We start from the raw sequence: 13352 nt of genomic DNA, 5'->3' as shown, positions 1-13352 counted from the left end.
AAACACGCTCCTTCTGGTTCTCATCTATATAGGTTCCCCCAGTCCTATAAGGTGTTCATTCTTGTTTTAGTGCCCCACCCTCCCTCGCTTTTCAATTCTTAACTTCTTCACTTCTATTTAGTGCATAGGGATCTGCCAGGCCCAGGAGCCGCCACCAGTCCCCTTCGAGGCCTTCCCCAAACTGCAGCTCAATTCATGTCCAAGCCATTCACCTTTACCTACTAAAACGCTGTCAAACATAAAATGAGGATGTGGGCCCAGCTAGTGAAACATTATGTTGGAGTAGGTGATGGATAATGAGCATTGATTTGTAAATAATTGCACATGAAGAACTTGGGCTTCTTATATAATACTATACTGTCGCTCAATGATGATGGCTGACCCTCCCGGAGTCTGATTCTGATGGAGGTTTCTTCCCTTTAAAATTGAGTTTTTACTTCCCACTGTTGCCAAGTGCTTACTCATAGGAGGTCATCGGATTGTTAGACAGACATAGACCTTATTTAAACCCACACTGGGGAAATTCACTTGTTACAGCAACACAAGAAAAAAAGTGAATTAAAGATATATTAGAAAAACTAGAAATAGAAAAAATTATAAATAACTTGGAGAATAGTGTACAAAAAAGCCAAAACACAACACCATGACCACTGAGATTTTTCTTTATATGTACATAGAGTACAGTGGGAGCAATAATAATATACATGTATTTTTAAGCAGCATTTATCCTGGGTGGGTATTGTACGGTCTGACTGCTGCTGGAATAAAGGACCTGCACTCCATCCTACATCGTCACGGTAACAGTCTACTCCTGAAGGAGTTAGTTGTTGTTGGGGATTTCTCTGTATTATCGTAGCGTCTTTACCTCAGGATACAAAGCAGCTTGAGGCAACTGTTGTGATTTGGTGATATACAATTAAAACTGAATATCTTAAAATTGTATATATTTATGAATAAACTTGACATTACAGGATTTCATGTTGGACCATTATAATAAAAATGTTGACAATTTGTTCTGCTGAATGTGAAGTTTTTTAATATTAAAATTTAAGATGTTGTGTCATCATAGGCTTTATCACATACAGTATTTATATTTAATACTGAGCACATAAATAAGGGATATTATTTAAATATACTGAGTAGTAGTAATTGAGTGTCTTGCAGTCTCAAAGTCTGTTGATACTAATATAACAAATTTCCATTTAACAGTGTCATCCTCAAACATCTTCATGCAAGCATCCAACAGGACTCTCAGGCTCTCGTTTTAATGAACTGGGATCATTAGAGTTTTATGCAGATTTCATGGGCGTTGGTGTTCTTTCATTCACGCAGCAGAGTGTAATGCAATACATGAAAACATTCAATTATAATTAACAGTTTTCCTTGAACTTTGTATTTTGATACCCGTTTCTTCTCAGCTGCTGCTGCCATGAATTTTCACCTCCATCGCTTGTTTATATGACACAATTTTTATCAAGTTAATCTGAGAACAAGCGCGCCGTCACACAAACTCAGCCACGTTTGAGCTTACGTATATATGGGATCAGAGAAAGGAGCTCTTCACACTTACCAGAAATGCTGTGATGTTTCTCTTTAACATGCATTTTCCATTAGGACATGCTTCTGTCTGTGGTAAGCAAACTCCTATTACACAAAGTGTACAGCAAGGTTTATGAATTTATATCACTGCTGCGGTAACAATATACATTGTTTAGTTTGCTTGAATGTTCAAAGAGTGAGCCCCAAGTGGAGATATTTTTTTTTTTAAATGTTCTCCAATCTAAGCGAGATAGGCATCAGAGTCCAGCATCATTTGTCCTTTGGCACTACAGTGGACAGGCTGATAAAGAAAATACAATAAAGGGCTGCAGCTTCTAGTAGGTAACAGATTACTTTCAAGGTTATTTCTTTCTTTTTTTATCCGCAGGAGGCTGTAAATTCAAACTTCCTCTGAGAGCTTTGATCTGATTGTTTTCTCTGCTCCAACTGCTCCTATGTTTCCTGTTCAATCTAAGACAAACTACCACTAGTTTAACAGATACAGAAATATATGTTTAGAGATGATCATACACCGTTTGGGCAGGCTTTTTATCAATTTTGGCATAATCATAAAGCATTTCAGGTGACTTACATCTGCTGTATTATTCAAAGTGTTAAAGAGTTTGCCATTTACACCATCCCTTCTTTTTTGAAGCCTCCGCTTGTGTATAGTTGTTATTACTATAATTTAATACCTACTGAATGAGGAGTTGTCATAGATGACTGTATCCTTATCTGTGTGGGTCTACCTGAGGTAGTTTAGCTGAGGGCAGTGCCACTGCTGTACCGGGGCTCTGTTTTCATTTCATTTTCTAGTTAAAAAACAAATTCAAAGTCACGATCTGTAAATACTGGAAACAGGGATTGTCGTGCTTAGCGTGTAATTAAAAGAAACGTGCTTTACTGCCTAAGCCCCCGCTGTCTTGGTAATTTAAAGCAAACGCTTCACAGCTGATTTTTATGAAATGCTGTCTTAGTTTTACACCAGATTTTACACCAAATCTTCCAAAAAGTTCAGCGTGAGACGAGCCTTTGTGTTCTTTCTGGTCAACAGTGGTTTTCTCCTTGGACTCTCCCATTGATGTCATTTTTGCCCATTTTCTTTCTTAATGTTGAATCATGAACACTGACCTTAACTGAGGCAAGTGAAGTCTGAAACTTCTTTTATGTTGTTCTGGGGTCTTCTGTGGCGTCCTGGATGAGCTGTCGATGTGCTCTTGGAGTAATTTTAGTAGGCTCCTGTATGGGGTCACCACCATTCCAAGTTGTCTCCATTTGTGGGTAATGGCTCTAACTGCAGTTCGCTCGGTTCCCAAAGGCTTACACAAGGCTCTCTAACCCTTTCCAGACTGATAGATGTCAGTGACTTTGTTTTTCATCTGCTTTTAAGTTTCTTTATCGTGGCATGAGGTGCTGCTTTTTGAGATCTTTTAGCCTAGTAAGCAGGCGTGGGTGTGACGAGTGAAAGTGACCTCTGCTTTCTAAAAAATGTGGTTAATCACAGTTAATGATTTAACAACAGTTAAGGTCAATGACTTTTTAAGCTGCAAAACTGCATTTTGTAATTACTCTTTGTGTGAAATTAAAACTAGTTTGGCGAAACATTAATGTGTGACAAATGCACAAACAACTAAGAAATCAGGAAGGGAACAGCTATTGTTTAAATGTTTTTCGTGGTGAAAAAACAAGAAGAATTCACCTTTCACTCATCGGCTGCTCCATCTCAGAGTGAATGAGAATAGTTCATAGTACATACAGCAAATTATGATTTAAAATAAAAGTTGGGCATAGCCGTCCTGTTTCCTTTGCCTTTGCTGCTGGAGCCACATTAGCGCTCAGCCTGCTGCTGACATGCTGAGGGAAAACACCAGGAGCTACCTCTCTGAACTTGTCAGACATGTGCACAGGATTCAGCCCCACTATAGCCATTAATTGTTTCTGCTGTGGTGTTAAAATAATGGCTTTCTTAAGTGTGTTTCCACCACTGAAAAAGAAACAAAATTGGAAGATAAAAGTAGAAATTTCAAGTAATTATGTCAAAGTAAGAGTTTAGTAAATAGGAAATTTGAGATAAGAAACTGAACTTTTGACTTATGGATGGGGAAAAAATGTTTTCCATACTTGTTTTTAAGAATCAGTAATTTAAATTCATTCTGTGTTGAACCATACTATATAAAACAATTGACAAAGATATACGCTATGACATTGATGTAATAGCCAGACTGTAGTTCAGGGTTGGACAAATGTTAAATTACCAATTTTGCTCTGCGTACCTTCTTTTTTGAAATTGATAGCTAGAGATACTTTACAGTGGGCACATATATACTCAGCACTTCTATTGAGGGTCACCACAATTAAGAGTATAAGGCATCGGGCAACAGATGTAGGCTATGGTGTGCAAAAAAAATGTTAATTTGCTGTATTGTCTACACATTTTCAGTTGGAGAATGTAATGAATTATTTACAACAATATAATAATATTTTTCCTCAAAACCACAAATTGTGTTGTCCCTATTTTTGTGTGAAGGTCCTTAGGCTTAATTAAAATACCTCCCTACTTAAATTAAATTAATCTCAGAGTAAATTTGAGATATCCTCTGCTGTGTGATGACAGGTATTTGCACAGCAAGAAAGTGTTACAGGTACAACCTTCTGGGCTTTCAAAGTTTATCATGTTGTTGAAATTCAGGGAATTTTTACTGTATTTGTTGTTGCAAGTTAGTCATCTGAAAACACTGTTTATGAAACAGCATTATAGAAAGGTATAACCATCTTTTGTAACACCTTTTATTTTCCTTCCTTTTTTAAAATATCTTCTCAGCTTGATGTATGTTTTAGTTTTTTAGATATATCCATTTGCCACGCTGAAATTGTTTTTTTCGAGACAGAATTAGACTAACGCCGTGTTGCCATGACTGTCATCAGCTTTTATCAGTGTCATGATTTACCTGACTGATGAGTCTTCGGAAAATAGCTGCAAGACAAAGAGCGAGAAAGGAGAGTGATGGCTGTTTGTATGCAAGTGCTGCAAGCGGGTGGCAGTGAAGAGAGACAATGCACAGCATAACTAGAGACAAACACAACAGATAGAGAGGGAGATTGACGAGTGAAATCAGCAGCGTGATTAATGTGACAACCTTTAAGAAAAGGTTATGGATCCGGGGGGAACACTAATGTCTGTAGGACATGGAGGAGAAGCAGAGGGGAGAAATGGCAGGAGTCAACTGAGGTGAAAAATTACAGGGATACTCCATTCATGTGGAGTACTGTACTCTGTACTGTGTCTTCAGAAGTCCACTCCTAGAGATATTTAACTCAACGTATGGTATGTTTTCCCTTTTGAATGGCAGTGCTGAATATTGTTATTGAGGCTTTTTTACACTCTGTGGAATTTCAATATCATGAAAAAACACCCAGCCACAATTTAATAAACATGAGCTACAAGATGTTGTACTAAACACACATGTTTGGAGGTCTTCTTTACTATTCACAGCTCTACTGACTATATTTCATTAAACTTTCTGTTTCTATTTCTGTCTATGCTAATGTTGGCTGCTAATAGCAGCTGCTAACAGCTTTTGACTGTGAGTTTGGACTTTTTGACTCTTCCATAACAAATATGAGCAGTAAAGTTCAAGTACACAGGGACCATTTTTAGATATTATTTATTCACCATGAAGCAATTTTTTCATTAGTTTAAAAATTAATGTTTTACCGACTACATCAGGTTTGTTTTTGAGGGCTGTGGTTATTTTTTGTTTGTTATGTCATCATTTGCTAGCAATTACATTTTTCATTTAAAATGATGCAGTACTGGGTTACTTCTTGCTGGGACTAGATTACTTTTTTAATGCCTGTCATGTCTGGTAGCTCTTGCAGTCAGAATCAGGACCATAAATGCACATAGACTCTCTACAGGTGCATCTTAGTTTTATTATACTTTTGATTTAATTTGATTTATTTTAATTGATATTTTTTTTTTATTTTTACTGTTGTTTAAGAGTATATGTGTAATATGACAAAGTGGTGAGAAAACAGATGAAAATGATAAGAATAAGAGGACAGAGGACAAATAGAAAATAATTATTATTTTTTTCACCAAAGACGCAAGTTTAAGAGTTGTTCTCTTACTTTTTTTGTTACTATTTTGCAGGAGGTAGCTGTTTAAGACAGTGATCCAACACACAGGTACTCGTGTTGATAATTTTGATAGTTAAAAAGTAAGAATTGATATTGCGCTAATAAGACACATTTAATAATACTGCAATATCCACGTGCCACGAGTGTACTGTAAGTTGCCATTATGACCCTTAAAGCTGATAGCAGATGTTAGACTTTGTAGATTATTTATTAATTAATTTCTTATTTTGAATTCATCTTGTTCACTTTTGGTATCTATTCAATGTGATTGGTCTTTTGGAATATTTGACATGCTTTTAGGGTTTCAGAAACTCTCTCCACCTTGTTGCAAATATATTTTGTTAAAAAATGGACAGAAAACACCATTAATAATGTCAAAGATTAGTTAGTTTGACAGCATTTTTTATATTTTTATAATTATTATTACTTTTTATTCTGTAAGTGTTATTGTTTTTATTTGATTTTTTTGGTTGTTGTTTGCTTTGTAACAGGTTTTTGTCTGAGAAACCAGCTCTTATTCCCAGTAATGGCTGCTTATTACCGTCTTCCTCCCTAGAAACCCACGCTCGGGGTCCAGCCCTTGTTTGCTCTCAAATGCATCTGGCACCACTTGCTAAGATCACCAAGCGTGGCACAAACACAGAGGGAGCTAACTATAGGAACAAAATGGATTTGAGATTAGTAGTGCTTCATGTTCTCTGCATCAAATTTGGTTGAGTTGCGGGTGAGAATTTTTAGAGCATAACTTCAGTGTCACTCACTCGTCACTCCTGATTGTTGTTCAGTCTCTTTTTTTTTCCAGTTTCGATTATGTGGAAATTAAATTTTCAGCTTTTGACTGAGTTTTTCAAGTCACACTCTCAACTGATAATAAGCAAACGGGGACTTATTTTATTTCAAAGTTCTCCCAAGTTTCTCTCATCTGCAGTGCCCAGAGGTTGTTCATTTTCACCTTGCAGTTCTGCAGCTGTTACTGACTAAATTTAGGATTTTTTTTTTCCTTTCCCCAGTAGAAATTACATACAATAGCCTAGGGCTTAAGTCAGGGTCTGATTGGTTAATTAGTAACGAGTGGAAACAGCACTCATGTATCATGGCCCTCACCCATTTGAATTGCTGAACAAACCCAAGATGTGATTTTGATTTGAATGTTGCTTATAATCAGCGTCCAGGTTGCGGCACAGATGAGCGCAGGCCTCTCTCTGCTCTAACTTCAGCCGAACATTATGCGTTAATGTTCCCATCGTTCATAGCACGAAGTTGACCGAGAGCACCTTAATGGCCCCCGTAGACGAGTGGCACGTAACTTCAACATCTGACTAACTAATGTGCCCGGGCCCTTTGAGGCATTTTATCCTCTTCACTCACTCCCTACCCACAATTCCTGGCTGCTGCTCTAAAATGTTGAGAGGCTCAAAATGACACAGGGGGGATAAGCATAACAGAACATACAGCGGGGAAAGTAGTAAAGATGGATATGAACCTATAAATTAAAATGCTCTAGAATATAGAGTAATCAAAGAGACATTAAATGTGATACACTCGTTTATAATCTTTAAAGTCTTGCAGGGATCAGGCAGTGTAATGCTAATCATAAATACACCACGGCTCATATGAGGCAAGGTATTAAATTAAGTGGTGAGTTTTTGCGGAGTTAAAATAGACGGACAACAACAAGCACTGAGATATTTTGAACAGACTCATAAGGAAGACGCTGCCAAATAGGAGAATGACATTTTGATTCTGCTGTTTTCATCCTCACTCTGTGACTGTAACAATGGGAGATTGATGTTACATGTCCTCCATAATCAGACTGACTCTCTTGACTGTGGCGGCTTCATGATGGGAAATATGTTCATATATTAGCAGTAAAAAGATGTAAAACAATGTTTTTCTTGATGCTCCTGGACCACAGAGGAATAATGGAGAGAAATCAAGGCTGTTACATTGTGAGAATAAATCAGAGAAGAGACAGTAAGAGCTTTCACACAATACAAAAGCACCGCTTCACCACCACCACCACCACTCCCTATCACACAAGCACGGCGTCTACGTCCCAACAGCATTAGTCAGTCCCATTGTTGTACTGGGACCTGGTCTGTCTTTACTTATTTACTGCTCAGTGCGTTAGCCTTTGCTCTGAACCACTTCTTGCCCGGCTCACAGCAATATATTGTTTTGCTTTTCCCTATTGTCTAGCCCACCCTCAAGCACCTACAACAATATCCAACTCCCACACACCAATGTCTTGATAAGTGAATTCAGTTTGTCCACTTTCGAACAAGATGAGCTCAGGCTGAAAGTGAACTGTCCTTTTCAGCAGCCTGCAATCAGGGAGAAGCAGTGGGCTGAAATTGTGTCACTGAGGCTAATTACAGGCAATTAAAAGCCAGTTGTCTGTTCACTGTCACCGGCTGAGGCTGGAACTACCCGTTTCTTTATGTAGTATGGCTTTAGGAGGTTACATTTCTGTGACAATATTCATTGAACAGCACTTGAGGGGTTGGCAGCTTCAGTCAGTTGGTGGATCTGATGGTCACTGAACAACTGGATGGATTGCTATGAAATTCTCATACAAGTATTCAGGGTTCGTACAGCATGAAATCAGTCCCTTGATTTTTCTTGTACACTCCACGAGGCTGTTTTTGTTTTTAGGAACATATCTCATGTCAGTTTCGGATGGATAGCCACATAATCCAAACTAATTTCAACAATAATTTACCCCTCGCCATGCATTTTTAATAACCCGACTCTCTGACATATCCTGGAGTGCCATCTGATTCTGATCTATCTATAAAATGATCTTACCATGAGTCCTTGGTTTATTGTTTTTGTCTGTGAACTATTAAATTTGCTAAAATGAATATGGTCAAAACGGAGCATTAAAATATTAGAGTTGTGATTGTATTAAACGTGCTCTCACTCTCTCTCCGAGTGTGCAGCATGAATATGTGTGCAGTAAGTGCTATACTGCATACTGATATTTACTACATATAAGCTGTTTCAAGCTTACAGAAAATTATTACATTTTTGTGCACAAAGGAAATGTTTTTCCAAAAGAATAAAAAATAAAATATATCGTTTCTACTCCCGTGAAACCGTTCTATCACATTCCATAACAGTTTTTTGTAGCTTTCAAGCTGTTTGTTAGCACTTTCTTGTCCTACCGTGAATGTCTTTGAACCGAACAAGGCTACGTCTGCATCTGTTACTTTGCTACAAGTTGTTTCTGGCTTATTTTCACATCCAAATAGGAACGATACAACAAAAATGTCTTTATCTCTTTGTGGTTTAAGACTCATATTACCCTCTTGAGACCCTGCGTCCTCTTATGTGAACATTCCATTTAGGTTTTTCTGCACTTTCTGCTTCATTCTGACCAATAAAGTGTTTCATAGTTAGCTGCAATGGTGACTTTATTGGGTTATGATGTAAAAAAAAAAAAAAAAAAAAGCAGAAAAACTTGCTGTCATTCTAAGAAGTGATGCCTTTTTAAAATTACTTTCTGTTCAGAGATGATCTTTAATTTCCATGCTAATCAGGTCTAGCTAATCCCAGATAGCTTGGAGAAATTAAAAATGCATCCCAAACAAGATCTCAGGAGGTTGCATTTCTTCCTCTTAAACTAAAGGCCTTTTTTATGGTTTTTTAAAATGCAGAAAGTTTTCTGTTATCGTTTCCTGTTTTTACTAATACAGTACTATCACCACGACATTGCCTATGAGTGGTCCTGTTTGTCTTTTTGTCCCTGTGTATTAAACAGCAGACTCCATAGCTCTATCGTGCTACTAAGTCTAAAACTCTGCACTGAACCTTTGTGCTTCTTTTTTGTTTTCGTTGTGTTTTTTTGTATTTTTTTAGTGTTTTTTCCTGGCTTTGTTGTGCACAGGAAGAATTGCATTATATTTTGATGTGTCCCTATAACACCACCACTGAAGTACATCAGCACACTACTCTAAGCACTACAATTTCTTTAGTATTCACACTGAGTTCTTTGAATATATATTTTTTTAATTTGTTTTTTGAGTCACTTTGAATGCCCAAGAACCTGCTTAGAATAAATATGTATGGATTAGAGATACAGTGTTGTTCTCTCAAAAAATGCTCAAAGTAGCTCTTTAATCAATTATTGAGAACATGAAGCTTATGATAAAAAAAACTTTAAACGAATAACAAATACCTTTTTACAGCCATTGAATCAAATTACTGCAAGACATTTTTTCTATTGTGTCCGTCAGATATAGTTTTCATTCACGTGCTATCAAGCTGCTCCCATGTCCATTAAATACGTCTATATAAATTACCCTGGACTTTAATATTCCTGTCAGCACCTGCTTCTTACTCAGCTCCACTCCCCGCTTTAGTTTCCATTTTTATCCATACTTTTAAATTCCTCTTTCATCTCTGTTTAATGGCCCCTGTTTAGTTTGTGCTCCACTGAAGTCATGCTGCTGCTGCTGCTGCTGCTGCTGCTGCTCCTTTAGAGATGAGCATTCTGGGGCGGAATGAGCCGCAATATGCCTCCTATCCATTATTGATCCATGATTAACTGGAGTTCAGCGGGGTTCTGGATTTCAGCACGCTAAAATAGGCTGAGAAATCTTGGCAAGTGGATGCCAAGATTTGGCGCCACATTGCCGTACAAGACAAGCTGCACTTTTCCTACAACAGCCTTACAGTGTAAACTTCTCACAGTGTGTTTTTTTTCTGTTTTTTTGTGAGAAGTAACTGTGAGGGTGGTACTGGTGATAACACGGGCCAGAAGTAAAAGAATCCTGTCAGCGTATCCCCCCCACCTCCCCCCTCGACAGCCATCTGTATCACTCAGGGAAAGCCTCCTCGAGACAGCTCTGCACACCCACTGATCCTGATGTATTTTGACATTGATGGTGCACACAACTGACCTTTGGGCTGTCGAGTGCACTCAAACAACACTTGCTGCATGTGTTTATGTCCCTAGTCTAATGAGGACGTATCTGCAGCCAGCCTACTCCAGGAGCAAGTGCCAGTATGCAGCTGCTGCTACCGGGGATGTAATGACAGCTTCTTGCCTGACTCATACTGGGTAACATTTCAGGAGTGGTGTTCCTTTGGCACTGTTAAGATGAATCTTCATCGCATAAACTCACTTGTGTTTTCTCCATTTTGAATTTATGCCATTCTTACATGTGATCAAATTCATATTCTCTCTGTCTTAAAATGTTTTTAATTAAAATGGAATTAATAAAATGTTAATATGGGGGGAAAATGCCAGCTGCATGCTTGGAAGTGCCTCCGGTTTACCAAAAATTAAAGTATTGTGTGCAGATAGTACTTCACAACCCCATATCTTTTTCCCGTACAGAATCCAACCAGAGGAATAAGCAAAGAAAACTCTTTGTGTAACTTTGATTTCCTACTCTTGGGTAAGACTGTGCAGATATTTGCTCTTCTGAAAGCACTGAGGCAGCATTGAGAGCTGCTTTGGTCTCAGGGTGAAATCTCAGAAGTCGCACGCCACTTTACCTGCCCGGACTGCTCTCAGGGGGGCGGCAGCGTCATTAAATATGCATGAATCTCACGGAGAATCATCTTAGGAAAGGTTTACCTAGCCAACACCTGTCTGATCTTTGTTTTTCATCTGAATGGGCTTTGACGCAGCTCCAGTACAGCAGCGCGCATTTGCTTGTAGAGGTCAGACTGGTACGAAGGACAGTCGTAGCATCAGTTGAGTAGGTTGTCACTGTGAAGCGAAAACTAAAATCTTCTACTTCTATGTAATTTGTGGGCTCGCCCCGTGACAGCTGGGATAGGCCGCAGCCCAACCCTGACCCTGAATTGGATAAGCAGAAGACAGTGCAGTGACGGGTAATTTGTTCGAACGCAGTTTTGACATCTGCGCTTGTTTTCCTGACGCTGCTTTTTATTTTATTAGTATAGAGACTGATTGTCAGCCACAGAGCTTTGTCACTCGCTCTTTTTTTTTCATATGCACCTTTGTCGACACTGCAACAATCTTATGCATTGAAGTTGCGATTCGTTCTTTGTTTTCCATATTGAGTGAAAATGACATTTTCACTGGCATTTTCACTTGGGTTGTGTGTGGGGGTGTTTACCATTTGTTCATCAGCAAACAAAAAAAAAAAGCAAATCAGATGTGTTCTCTTCTATAAGCCCTGCTGTTGATAACAACAGGATACTCATTTAAATGTGCTACAGATTTCAAACGCGACAGCTGAAACCTCATTATTTTTGCAAAAATGACATGTTTAGGATTTAGCTGGGTCAGTTTTACCCACGTTCTCCATGACTATGGGTTACTCTGTGTCTTGAATCCCAATTATTCTCTGTGTTGGCAGGTGGAAGAAATCTGTGGAATGGAAACAGCCCTATTTCAGTTTTGTAAATTCATTGCTCCGGTGCAAGGGTTCAATTTTCAAGGGCAATATATAGAAACCAACTGTAACAACCTCATTAGTGAGACTTTCAGTTTGCCAATTAGCATTCAACCTTGAAGTTTTATGCTCAGACAAAAGTCACCATCTGTCAGCACAATGCAGGGCGACCCTCTGTGATAGTGATGCGCTCACAGCTCTCTAACTGTGTTTGTTTTGGCTGCAGGAACTTCTACTACATCACCATGCTGCGCGACCCAGTCTCCCGCTACCTGAGCGAGTGGAAACATGTCCAGAGAGGAGCCACATGGAAGACCGCCCTCCATATGTGTGATGGACGTTCGCCCACCCAGGACGAGCTGCCCACCTGCTACAGTGGGGATGACTGGTCCGGCGTCACCCTGACAGAGTTCATGAACTGCCCGTCGAACTTGGCGAACAACCGTCAGGTCCGCATGCTGGCTGACCTGAGCCTGGTGGGCTGCTACAACCTGTCCTCCATGAACGAAAGCCAGCGCAACCACATCCTTTTAAGCAGCGCCATGAGCAACTTGAAGAACATGGCTTTCTACGGCCTGACTGAGTTTCAGCGTAAGACCCAGTACCTGTTTGAGCGGACGTTCAGCCTGCGCTTCATCTCTGCCTTCACGCAGATTAACAGCACGCGAGCTGCCAACGTGGACCTGAGCGAGACTGTGCGCAAACGCATCGAGGACCTCAACTACTTGGACATGCAGCTGTACGAATATGCAAAGGACCTGTTCCTCCAGCGTTTCCAGTTCACCCGCCAGAGGGAGCACCAGGAAGTGCGCTTGAAGAGGCGCGAGGAGAAGCGCTGGCTGCGGGAGCAGAGAGACCAGGTCAGGCCTTGGCCGCCCAAACACAGAGGCGGCGGCAACAGAGGCGGGAGAGTGGGAGGAGGTTTTGAGAAGGAAACTGAGAGTGACTTCCCAGCCACCACCGAGGACTACACGAGCCAAGTAGCCCGCTGGTGAGGCGCTGGTCCGATAAAGAGAGAGGAGCAAGAGAGAGCGGTGGATGGAGATTCCCAGTGGACTAGTTAAAACAAACGTTGGACTCTCTCTTGTGCATCTTATGTCTCTCTTTGTGTCTCACCATTAACCTGTCTGCTGAATCTATCCGTTTTGTCAGCTTCAGTGTGATCCGAGTGCTCCGCTATTTCTTTATGAAAACTGCTGAGTTTGAGCCTTGCAGCAGCTCTGTCTTGGAGTACCTTTGGTGTCTTAATCTTTAAATGCTGTTTATTTTTGTCAATTAATTATCGCCTCGGTTCTTTAT

General features: G+C 39.7%; 1 protein-coding gene across 1 annotated transcript in view; it reads left to right on the top strand.

The window, feature by feature from the left end:
* hs6st3b (heparan sulfate 6-O-sulfotransferase 3b) overlaps positions 1 to 13048 on the top strand; it is an 80904-nt gene extending 67856 nt beyond the window's left edge. The window contains exon 3 of the mRNA XM_039600361.1: positions 12280 to 13048. Coding sequence (XP_039456295.1) covers positions 12280 to 13048 — 769 coding nt within the window. The remainder of the gene's footprint in view (positions 1 to 12279) is intronic.
* Positions 13049 to 13352: the final 304 nt, after the last annotated feature.

The sequence above is a fragment of the Oreochromis aureus genome, linkage group 16 (assembly GCF_013358895.1).
Source record: "Oreochromis aureus strain Israel breed Guangdong linkage group 16, ZZ_aureus, whole genome shotgun sequence".
Taxonomy (NCBI): Eukaryota; Metazoa; Chordata; class Actinopteri; order Cichliformes; family Cichlidae; genus Oreochromis; species Oreochromis aureus.
The sequence above is the reverse complement of the archived record's forward strand: the minus strand, read 5'-3'. Positions and strand labels throughout refer to the sequence as shown.